Here is a 12,357-nt window from a genome sequence, read left to right as displayed (position 1 = left end):
AAATAGGGAAAAAACTGATGAGTCAAGGTGAAATGCATTGGGAGGGGCTTTTAAGATGAGAAAAATGTAGTCAAGACATCCGTCTCCCTTCCGCTACCTGCACTATTTCACCGAGATGAAGGAGTGACCCGGGGGCAAAGAATTCACGTCGCTCCTCCTCTGCCTCATACTGCATCGTTTCACAAGACCAATATGAATCTATTCCAGGTGGTGATATATGCTGGGAAACCAACAGGCTATCATTCTTTTATCATCTGAGTTTCCAAAGAGACTTTCCTTTGCCACATGAGTTGCTATTGTGTTACGGTGAATAGAGTGTGCAGCTCACAAACCAGTGCGGACACCAGAAATGTGATGAAAAACAGGACATGAGGAAGATTGAGTCGGGCCTTTCAAAAGAAAAAAAAGGCCCAGGTCACATCAAACAAAACCAGATTTATGATGACCTGTGAGAGGCAAACAATATGAGCGTGAGCAGTCACAAGTGTGGTTATAAAAATATTAAAGGCTGATAGAATGGGATCTTATAGGAAATGAAATATGCATGAGACTTTGATGAGATTTTACTGCATGAAATCAAACGTGGGGAAAAAAAAACAACATAACAGTGTAAGCATTTCTTTTTCAGGAATATAAAATGTGACTGCAGATGTTGTGTCACAGGAATAGATCCTGTCTCATGCCTGTATGCTAGAAATTAAGCTGGTGCAGCGGGAGGTTAGCTTAGCTTAGCTTAAAGAATGGAAACGTGGGGAAACAGCTTGCCCGGCTCTGTCCAGAGGTTAGAATATCTGTCTGTCAGCACGGCTAAAGCTCACCAGTTAACGTATTCTGTTCCATTTGTTTAACTCTTACATCAACTTGAGTGTAGAAACCTTAAGTTGTGCATTACGGGGGGTTATGAGCTGGACTATTTCTTGGACGGGTGCGGTGACTTCCTGAAGTCTCTGCTGATTGCCTGGCAAACAAGTTGTGACGACAACAGTCTGGGAACATACATTATGCAAGAGGTGTAATGAGCCTTTAAGGCGCTGGCAGGTGGATTTTGTTACATTAGGAGAGAGGCAGGGTAGCTGTTTCTCCCTGCTTCCTGTCTTTATGCTAAGCTAAGCTTTTCCTGGCTTAACTTTCATGTTTAGTGAACAGACATGAGAGCGGTATCGACTTTCTCATCTTGAACATAAAAAAAAAAAAACTTCCCACAATGTCAAGCTATTCTTTTAAGCAGTGGTAGAGGAAGTGGAGGGAAATACTTTATAATATTGTATAAATACAGGTACAGAGTAGTATAACTCCTCATCATCCAAATTATAGTTAAACCTGCAGTGCGAAACTTTTGTGTCCCCCTTCTGGAAGTGAGAGTAATTACGCAAACACTGTCGAAATGTGCTTAAGGTGTATCCCTACAGTTGTCAGCCATAGGCTCTTATTTTGAAAAGTAACTAGTAACTACAACTATCAGATAAATGCAGTGGGGTAAAAAGTATGTTATTAACCTCTCATGTCGTGTATAAAAGAGTATAAAATGGAAATACGGGCACCTCTAAATTAAATGCCTTTAAGGCTTCTATTTAAGCAGAGTGAAGTTAAAAATACAGATGTGAACTTGAGGGCAAACATCATGAGACAATATAAGATTGAGTGAGCGCAGAATTTTTTCATGTCTTCTACCTTCTCATAGTTTGCGAAACCGCCCATGACAGCTGGGTCCACAATCCCATTCAGCAGCATGGAAAGGGGATTGATGGGAAGGTTGGGGTCGTTGAGATGCCTCTGCACCATGCTGCTGATCTTCTCATTGGTCAGCTGCATCGTTTCCATGGCGTTCTCCAGTGGACTGATCTCCTCCTGTGCAGCACAGCAAGTGGAAATGTCATCAGCTATTCTCAGCACTTATTCACCTGTTTCAGTAGTACACACACATACATCACTACTGTCTCTGTGATCCTAACAATCAAGCGGAAACATTTTGCATTCACTGACTAGGGATGGCTTATTAGAAGAAGGGCTTAGGAACCCTTAACTAGACACATAAATCACGTAGGATGGAGAAGCAATGGATCATTTTTCACTGCGCCCATACGTGAACCTGCAACTGTCAAATGAAGATGGATAGCACGTTGGTGTAGGGGAATTTCAATTCCCGTGTCAACAAAATATGATTGGCAATCCCCAGAAAAGATGAATAAAATACTTGGAAATGCTGTCATTAATTCCACTACTGCGTGAAAGCAAATTACAACTCAGCCCGTGTAACTCCACGTGTGGGCAATCTCATTACTTTGGATGAAAAAATATCACCTCCTCCTCCCGGCTTGCTAGTAAGAATTTAGAGGAAACACGAGTGGATTGTTGAGTAAATGTCAGATTTAGACCCCCGGCCAAAAAAAATAAAGATGTTGTGCCAGGGAGACAAATCTCCAATCTGTGCCGGTACGTCTCAGGCCAGCTTGGTAAAAAGCATTGTCAGATGGATGGCTTTAGCTGGGTGAATCTCAGCCCAGTCATTAAGCTTTAAATAGAGAGTCTGACCTCGGGGACCTGGCCTCTCCCCGGCTCATCTGGAGGGCAAGCTGCTCCTGACAGTATGTTCCAACCCAGCCTGAAGGAACAGGCCTCTGCTTTGAATTAGTGTGACAATGGAGAATAACACTTCACTGCACGGACTTGGGAGTTCTGTGCGGGATCAAATCTTTGTAGTGAAATGACTGTGCTCGGGATGTAGCGACCAGAAGGACCATTTTGGCGAGCTAAACGCCCAAGCTGCCTGGCTGTATAGATGTCATGTGGTGCTATTTTTACAGCCATGAACTGAAAGTGAGCAGACTGTGGTGAACACCGAACATCTGAGGAGAGCGGGAGAAGTGCCCCTTCCTAAAGCTTTCACCAGCACAGACATGAAAGTAGCTAATCAAAGCAACAAATAAAGAGTAATTGATTGTGGAATACTTACCCAGCCTAATTACGCTAAGTAGTGCATTTGTTTTGGGACAAACTAATGACAAATTAAAAGGAGGAGACGGGTGTTTTGGCTATATGTGATACTGTAAACTGCTCTTGTGCTCCAACTTATAATCAGACTTGGTGAATAACAGTTACATAATTAGGATACAAAAAAAAGGTAGCTGTATTCTATCAAATTAACAAAAACGTTCAGGACACCACTCTTAGCTAAGTTGCTAATTCATTATCATGAAATTTCACCATTATTTTGTGTATATATATATATTTTTTTTTTTTCAAAAAAGTGGAACAACATCACAGTACAGCTGTGAAAATGCTGCCATCATTCAAGGACTGGACATCTAATTTAAAGATGACACTAACTAAGGTATTAAGAGCTTAGTACCACTGGTAACATTAGTGTTTACCATCCTTTTTCATGTCAAAGTGGCTGCAGTGAAAAGGTTGATTACTGCTGTTAATATAAAGATGCATTTGCACATAACGAAGGAACAAACAATTAGTAAACTTAACAACCAACATGCAACATATTAGGCTAAACAGTTTCACAGTTTGGTATTGAAGTAATCCCAAAGTAATGGTAAGTAAAGTTACACTACTTTAATATTGTGATACCTGGATTAGGTTCCTGACAACATTTTTAACAGGTAATTAGTAATTGTTTGGGAATACATTTTTAAAGTAACCCTGCAAACCTTGCTCATATGACAGTAGTCATTCCTCCACTCTCCCTTTTCCAATAGAAAACACCCAAGCCCGAAATGGGGACAACGGACCAGCATTTTAATTTGTCAAAACGACAGAGCTAAAATACTAACATTTTAATTCTGCTTCAGTGGGATGGAGGGGAAATGAACTCAAGCCCTACAGTAAACACTAAAGTCAGTTTGTCGCAGTCACACCAGCCTCTGATAAACGGGGTTTCAATACAGCAATCCAGGTAATTCTATTACAGGAAAAATCAACAGTGAGGGAGTTCTGAGCTCTCCTCTGGTCGTGTTTGTGCTGTGTAGCTATTTTCAGTGGAAACAGGCTATAAGGAGTGCTTGGTGAAATCGATGTGGGCCCTCTGGCAGAGAGAGAGAACGTGCCCTGTCGTTAGTCTAGGGAGTGGCACGCCCGCGTCCGCGCGGCTGTCTATACAGCTTAAGTGGACAAATCATATCGATTGCCTCTGAGCAAGGCTGCAGATCCTCATCTGATTAGGAGGACTGCCTGGCACACAGGCCCTTCATACTCACTGTGGAGACCGACTTGACTTCAAACCAGCGCAGGATGCCAGGAAGCTTGTAGGCTGTCGTGTACGTGGTCCTCTCAATCCACATGTTCTGTTGAGAAAAATGGAAATAATTCAAAAAATCTGAAAAAGGAAATCAACTGATATTACGAGGAACTGTACACACATGGATTCGCTGCTGTTTTCGTGCCAACTCACAGTGAACCAAGCTCTTAGTCTGGGTTGTACCAACAAGGATTATTTTGTAAGCCTGATTAAATCATGGTTTGACTTTAAATTATGTTGCACCAAACTTAAAAAAACTTGGTTCTGTTTTTACTCTAAACCTAGATTAAATGTAATCTGTTGTACCAAAATAAAAAAAAAAACTAAATTTTAAACTTTATTTAAAAATTAAACTGCAATCTAGTATTAACTTTAAACTTACACTTCAGGAGATTTAACTTTTAAAATGGCTGCTTTTTTGAGATGGACTGAGAAAAATCAAGTCCCTCAAAGAAAGTTGAGATGGAGACTTAACCCATCTGAGTTTTATCTTAAGTTTATTTCTCCTCAGTTAATAATTTGACCAACAAGTGGGACAGAAATTAGAGCTTATCTACTGAGCCATTTTGAGTAGGCTAACTGATTATTTACCTAGCTAGCAGCTTTTTAGCTAGCTAGCAGACAAAGTAATATTTTGTTTACTTTTAAGTTAGCTAGCAAACAATGTAATGTTTTTTTTTTTGTTTTTTTTTTTTAGTTAGCTAGCAAACAGTGCAACATTTTGTTAAGGTTAAGTTGTTTTCTCCCCTCTCTTATAATTACCAGGTTCCAACAGCACTCAAATTCAAATTTTAATAATCTTGATTTGAGTATCCTAAGCCAGCATCTCCATATTGATTAAACTCTATTTAATTTTGTTTTCAATCACTTAACTTGGATTTAATAAACTGAGATTAGTTTTTAATTGTGCTACGGAGCTCTGCTTAATTTTAAATCTCTGATAAGAACTAATCTTAGATTATATTAATCTTTTTAGGAGTAACCCAGTCTAAGGCTGTCACTGCGTCAGTGGGAGTAAGATGATGTAAAGGTTGCTCAATCAAAGCCCACTGAAGGTGGGCTGGTGGGAAGGAGGTGTGCTGCTCACAGACAGCCCAGATAAGATGGAATCTCCTGCAATACATCAGCTTTAGAGTGTATTTGTTGCTTACGCTGGAGGGATGGAAAATTACGAAGATGTGTGTATATTGACATGTTAAATAGGTCTGACAGATACAACATGTCAAGCAATAGGTATCCATCAGCTCCCTGTCAGGACGGAGAGAGAAATCAGTCTGTCACATAATAGAGTAAGTCTGAGATGAGTTAAATACATCATCCTGCTCAGCTGAAGTGATGGTAAACAGAGAGAGGAAATTGTGAACGGGTTTAATTTCTTGCCCTTGTCACTTGCAACCTGGATATTAAGTGTGCACAAAACATAATTCAATAGATGAACTAAAAAACAGGGCTTGACAGTAACAGTTTCACTAGGCAACCAGATCTGGATCACTGTCAACAATTTTATTTAGTCTGGATGTTCTTGTTGGCACCTTGAAAATAAAAACTAAATCCTCTGTATCCCTCGTTGTTGGTGTAAAATCTTCTGCCTATGTAAATGAGAGTTCTGCTCTGCTATTGATTTACTCTGCTGAAGAACTGCGGAGCATAAACCTTGAAGAATAATCCAGCGGCATCCCATAATAAATTACAAAATAGCGGCTGCGACGCTGAGACAAACAAGCAGAAACTTGATCAAAACAGACAAAAATGAAAAGCCCTTTTTAGTCTTATACCGTTTGCTGCGTCTGAGCACCCGACAAACAATTCGATCATTATCCTGCCTATTGTAATTTGCCCTTCTCAGTACATTATCTGGCGAAAGTACAATTTGTTTGCCCAGTTAGTGGAGTTGAGTCACTTGTTTCTAGAGTCATATGTGTATACACACAATATCTGTTGGTATCTATCGTTTATCTGTGACTTGGCGTGAGTAAGAGACAAACAAGGAAACTTTTAGAGATAAAGTAATTGTTGTTTTGTAATATATATTCACCTATTCTAGGCATCATTTGTCAAAACTAAAACACATAAATATAAACACACAGGACTATTATCACTCCAACTACGAATGATTCAAATTCAGCGACTGTGGCAAACAAAAGTGGTGGATGTCTGTCAATCTTTTTCCAAAACCCAAAGACATTCAATTTACTGTCAGAGAGGAATAAAGAAGCCATTAAATATTCAGATTTGAAAAGCTGAAATCAGATTGGATATTTACAAAAATGATTAAAAGAAATAACTGTAGAGTTAACATCTAATCGATTAATCTAAACATTGAGCTAAATTAGTCTAAATCATAGTTCAATACCAAGTAGCCATGTTATATTTAGAAGTTAAAAATGGCTTAATTAGTTTTTCATTCATAAGAGCATAAAAATTACCTTCATGATGAACAAATGATACATAAAACATTAAAATAAAATTGGCAAGCTAAGTCAAAGTGAGTGATTAGAAAAAAACAAACAAACAAACAAACAAACAAACAAAAACAGCAATTACCGCAAACTCGTTGTCGGGATCCTTCTCTCCCTTCCTCACTGGCTTGGAATACTGGAATTTATGGACTTCATTTACTGTGTAGAAGCTGGGGAGGGAAAAGAAATCAGCACCTGAGTAAATTAAAACTGTTAGGGGCAATCTACAGCTTGATTCAAAGGTTGATTGCTTTGCTTCGGGTCAAACACAGGACAGGCCCCCTCCAGGCTTGCCTCTGCCAGGAACTGTGGCATTTAGCATGTTGGGCCTGACTGGCTGCCGAAGGCACAGCCTCATCTACATGGTGAATTAATTCATTTTTAGGTCACATTCGTCACCGGCGGCCCCCCGAAGGGAGTCCGGCATGTCAGACACGTAGAGAAGCTGCAGCATACATGACACAGGCACATGACTAGCAGGGATGAACTTTGCCAAATCAGGTTAATAGACTTTTCACACTAGAAAAATGACGGTGTTACGTAGAGGCTGTGGGAGCAGCTGTCTGGGCACATACATGCTCTCCCACACACAGACGCATTACTTGCTCTTTTTCCCTCTTTCTGTCTGTCTCTCTTTGCCGGCAGAAATCATTTCACCCTCTCCAGGGGAAACGAACACAGATCTATTATGCTCATTCAACATATTGCGTTTCCCATCCCTAAAACAATGCCATATGGTCAGAAGAGCATGCTTTGACTTTATTAGCAAACAATTATGAATAAAATATGAAAGGAAGCAGTGCAGTTCCAAAACCAGTGCCCTTTCATGTTTGTAGCAGCAGCAATAAGGGTGTACAGATGAGTTGCTACAACTTTTGAATTGTTTCAACTAAGGGATCAAGGCCGGCCCTAGGATAGAACAAAGTCCTGTCTGTTGCCAAAAACACTCCCAGTGCAATCACCAAATCACACACACTATTCATAACGAACGCACAATTGGCTTGTTAACTATGTTACCTACCAATGTGTGCAACATGAAAAATGAATGAAAGCTGCAAGCAGTAATGATCGGGGCCCTTACACATTCCTGTGCATCGGGGCATGTAGCAGTCATGAACTTGTTAATGGACCTGTTTTACACATCTGATTTTGGTGCATCTTGGTGAAAAGATGTCAAGAGGCCCGTATTTTAGTGGTGTGGTTGAGCCATTCTGCCATGCCCACTGCTGAAACCTATGTCAGGTGTAAATTTTCACCACAACTGAATTTTGTGCCAAATTTCACGTGTTTTTGAGCACGTTTAGCCCCTCAAAAATGCAATTCACTAGGGAGAAAAAGAAAAAACATCCTTATATTTCAATGAGGTCACCTGCGTTACCACGGAGTGAGCAAGTCAATTTAACACTGTACAAAACTAATTTTAGGGGCAAGATCACCAAAGAAAACAATGACTGTAAGTCCACGGAAATAATGAATTTAATTCAAGGGTTAAGGATGATTTTATTTTATATACTATATAGACTATTTGTAGATACTGTGTCAAAATAATTAATTAATATTTCAAAATAATGAGTTATCTCAGAATAATGATAATAAAACATTATTTTGAGACACAAGCTCCTGATTTTCATCACATTGGTGGAAATGGGCTTCCAACAGCAAATGGAAATACAGATGTTTCATAGAGAAAATCAGCACATATAAGATGGATCCAGCTGTTACTGTTAACAGAGACTCTAGTCTGCAGTTTTAAACCACACAGAGTAACAGGCCTCAATTAATTCATTAATTCATTCATATCATGTCAACATTTCTGTCCATATTCGCACACTCACTTTCCTGCACTCATCCACATAAGCACTTTTCTCTCTCTCCAAATATATATGTTTGGCAACTTTTTATGCCATTATGGATAAGACAGCTGAAATGAGTACAGGGGGGACTGTGTGCAGCAATGTGCTGCATGCAGGTGTTGAACCCACGGCCACTGCGGAGGACTCACAGCCTCAGTACATGGGTTACCAGGCCACCCTCTCTTACTCTTTTTGTCTTTTGTGAGTCTGCAACACATTCAAATAGCCCAGGTTTTCTAGCGTTGAGAAGCGAGCACCACAGAAATTCCCACTGATCATGTAGCCCCCATAAAAGACTGTTAATGTTTTGCTAATGAACATCCTACACCTTTTGTGACACTCAAACTGCGCAGAGACATTAGGCTCAGGTCATACCGGTACGCCAAGCCATTTATATTATACCAGCAATCAGATTTACTCACAAAGGGAAACACACGATTTAATGAACCTGATGAGGCCCATTCCCAAATGAGCAGAGAAAGCGGGGCATTAACCTAAAAAACTGAGCCTCTGAGCCTCTGATCTAATAAACAGATTAATAAAGCAGCTTTAAATCAGCTGCGCTACCCCAATTAAGCTTTTTACATGCCATTAGCTGGCGGGCTGGAGATGATGCAGTAGCATGGTCTGGACAAAGCAAGGTCAGAAGAGGGGTGTGTGCTCCGCCTGCTGCTTGTGACCCCTTTGGCTCAAACAGCTCAGTCTCATTGCTATGCACCGTTGATCTTTTGCACTGAATGAGAGAATAAATGAGAGATGGAGACAGAGAGAGAACCCGGGAGAAAGAAACAGAGGCAACAGATTTGGCAGAGAGCGAGAGACGGACAGACAGTTGGTGTGGAACCGTCCTCTATCCCTCTCTAAACATGGCTGTCTAATCTAGGCTATTAACAGAGTTACATATTCCAATCAGACACAGTTTGCAAACAAGCAAACAGGCTTCTGCAGAGGGATGTGACCAACGGTGCAGGCTTGCGATAAAGATCAGTGCGCAGGTATATTTGCCTAAAGGTTTTCCAAGTAAATGTCTTCTTTTAATTATGTCCATTGATGCGGTGGGTGGCATATCAAAGTGAATTTACACAGCTGAGTGATGCAGTGGGGTGATGGCTGGCGTACAGAATGGGCAAACAAGTGGGAGCGTAGGGGCCCCCCTCTGTTTGCTGTGGCCCTGGTGCACGACACAAAGGTATTAATGATGTCAGAGAAACAATGTTGTACTTGGCACAGTGACTAATAGCAGATGGCTGGTGCGAGTTAATATCCACGAGAACAACAAGAAGGTCAACCGCTGTTTGTTCTGCACAGACACACATTTACATCAAGATTTAATCACCTCCACCGCTGCGGTCTTCAACGCACCACGCGCCTAAAAACGCTCACGCACTTTTGCATGTCATCACAAGCTCTCTAAATTGTTTTTGAGTGACTGGGGAAAGTAAATTGGGTTTGCTGGATTGAAATGCATGCTGCGTGACTTTGAATAACACACTCTGTAATTGTAAAGAAATGAGTGTGTGTGAAGCAAGGATATCCTGCTTACCTCACTATTTGTTCAGAGACGGGCTTGTTCTGGAACTTGGCAGGCAGGTCGAGGATGGGTTTCACTGTGAAACACTGGATGTCTTTAGCAGAAACATCAAGGAAATAAATGAAACTGCTGAACTGAACTGAACTGAAAGTGAATGAAATACAATTAACTGGGAGCTGGTTATAGTTAAGTATTTTTGTTAATCAGCATAGCATGAAATCAAATTGTAAAATACAATCTTATAAGCCAAATATCTCTCTCTCTCTGTGGATAAAACATTTTCTTTCATTTTGTGGACTGGCAGCACTTAACAAGGCGGCTACACCAAAAAAAAAAAAAATGATGAAAAACAACTTGATGGAATTTGAACAATCATTCAAAACAAAAACTAAAGAGCAAAAATTGAAAAGCATCTTTCAGTACACTGTTAAAAATAAGGATACACTGTCCAGAGGAACACTTTGTGTCCTCGCTGGGCGGCGTGGTCGTCTTCATCTTCTCTGCGTTGGGGAACTGCGTGAGAAGACGTGCTTCGAAATCCTCCCTGCGCTCGTACTCCTTCCCACGGTAGATGAACATTTTGTTCTGTGAGACAAAGAGAGCAGTGAGACCTTGGACATGCACACGAGGAGAGACGCACTCGATCATGAAAGCAGGCGGTAATCTGCACATATTATGTGCACATAAGGTACACATATTGAAAGCATCATTTCATAGACCACGGACCATTTCACAAGAAGATTAGATCCAGTAGCTAAAATACATTCAGTGCTGACTGTAAGGACATATGTGGGACAAAGACAAAATTGTAATATTAAGAGAAAGTTACATGATTTGTAAATCTACTTGGCTTGGTGCTGTGACTGGGTTAAAATACATTATCATAATCTCCATATTAAATACTTAGAAATGAGGGTGACAGAAAGTTCCTGGCACAGATTCAGTGATTAGTCAATCCCAGCTGAGTTCAGGGTGGGTTTGCTTTGGGGGAGGACTTCCATTTTAGCCAACTGATAGACTGCAAAAGACTACCACCACTTTGCTGGGGGGGCTGTTCACAGACAGCTGCTGCTGCTATTGATGAAGTTGCCTTCAAACCACTGTAGTGGTTCAGACATCTTACTAACGTCTTACTACTATATCTTAATGGTTTTGGGCCATATATAGACTATCTACAGATGCAAAGTGCATTTAAGGTGTGTCCAACTGTACTTTGTTATTCAACAGTGCATGATCTGGGCACAAAGGGGTTGAATTTAGCCTCTTAATTAATCATAGGTGTGTTTTGGGTGTAACATGCATTAAACCAACCAGAGCGCCATGACCCATTCCCTTGAAGAAGCAGGTGTGCCTGCCTGTGGCACATTGCTATTTACCAAAACTGATTCGGCAAGTTGGAGAAGCAAAGAGTGATGCTGAAATGACACATTGGTACTGATGCAGGGCCTGCGGTTAATTCACAGGTTGGGCTGATTGATAGCGGATGGGTTGTAGGTGGATAAAATTAAAAAAAGTGTCTCCCTGTGCACATTTATGCACAAGGCACAGCAGCATGACTTGTGACAACACACATGAAAACGTTACGTTAATTACTGAAAGCAGCCTCTTTAATCATTAGAGTAAATCGTTAAAAAACGCTGGAAAGTTTGTGCTGCTCGACGTGATTTAGAAAAACATTTTTAGGCTGCTTTCGGTCATTTTAAATGTCATCATGTGTGCGGTAATGCCGCTGATCCAAACATCGTTAAACTAAAAACTGTAGTTACAAACAGACAGGAGAGAGGAAACTTTCCAGAGAAGACAGAGTAAATATTTTTTTAGGATGTGTACAAGACCATGACATTAAATAACATTAGATACTGAGATCCTGTTGAATTTTAACAGTTGGTGAAGTTGCATAAATGTGCACAGCACCTCTCTACATGAGGAGGTGCTTTAGCCTATTTCACTCACTTGCAACCCGTCTGCTATTAAACAGAATGTTGTTAACTGCAGTGTCTTAAAAGCAGAGTGTATGCACGCTGTGAACCCACCTATGGAGGCAAATCTTACTATCTGAATGATTTGCCCTTTAATTAACAGAAAAATACTGTGTCATTGACATATTAGACAGAGTTTTTGTTGGTCCATGGTGGTAATCACAACCGCAGACGGGCGCAAGTATGTTTGGTAAATTTGCTACCTACACAACATGGACACTGAGCATGAAAGTGACAGCTGCATTAGTTACTTTGCGGAGCAGAAGACAGACCCCTAAATTTCCCCTGG

At 40.6% G+C, this 12,357-nt stretch overlaps 1 protein-coding gene across 3 annotated transcripts in view; it reads right to left on the bottom strand.

Annotated features, from left to right (window-relative positions):
• dock1 (dedicator of cytokinesis 1) overlaps window positions 1-12,357 on the bottom strand; it is a 260,399-nt gene that overhangs the window by 28,557 nt on the left and 219,485 nt on the right. For all 3 annotated transcript variants that reach the window (XM_084740732.1, XM_084740731.1, XM_084740733.1), the window contains exons 41-45: window positions 10,533-10,674; window positions 10,102-10,183; window positions 6,791-6,875; window positions 4,206-4,292; window positions 1,672-1,848 (exon numbers count right to left, since the gene is read on the bottom strand). In XM_084740732.1, coding sequence (XP_084596858.1) covers window positions 1,672-1,848; window positions 4,206-4,292; window positions 6,791-6,875; window positions 10,102-10,183; window positions 10,533-10,674 — 573 coding nt within the window. The remainder of the gene's footprint in view (window positions 1-1,671; window positions 1,849-4,205; window positions 4,293-6,790; window positions 6,876-10,101; window positions 10,184-10,532; window positions 10,675-12,357) is intronic.

Source organism: Lutjanus erythropterus, chromosome 17 (assembly GCF_056507025.1).
Source record: "Lutjanus erythropterus isolate fLutEry1 chromosome 17, fLutEry1.hap2, whole genome shotgun sequence".
In the NCBI taxonomy this organism is placed as follows: Eukaryota; Metazoa; Chordata; class Actinopteri; order Lutjaniformes; family Lutjanidae; genus Lutjanus; species Lutjanus erythropterus.
This window is presented reverse-complemented; position numbering and strand designations above follow the sequence as displayed.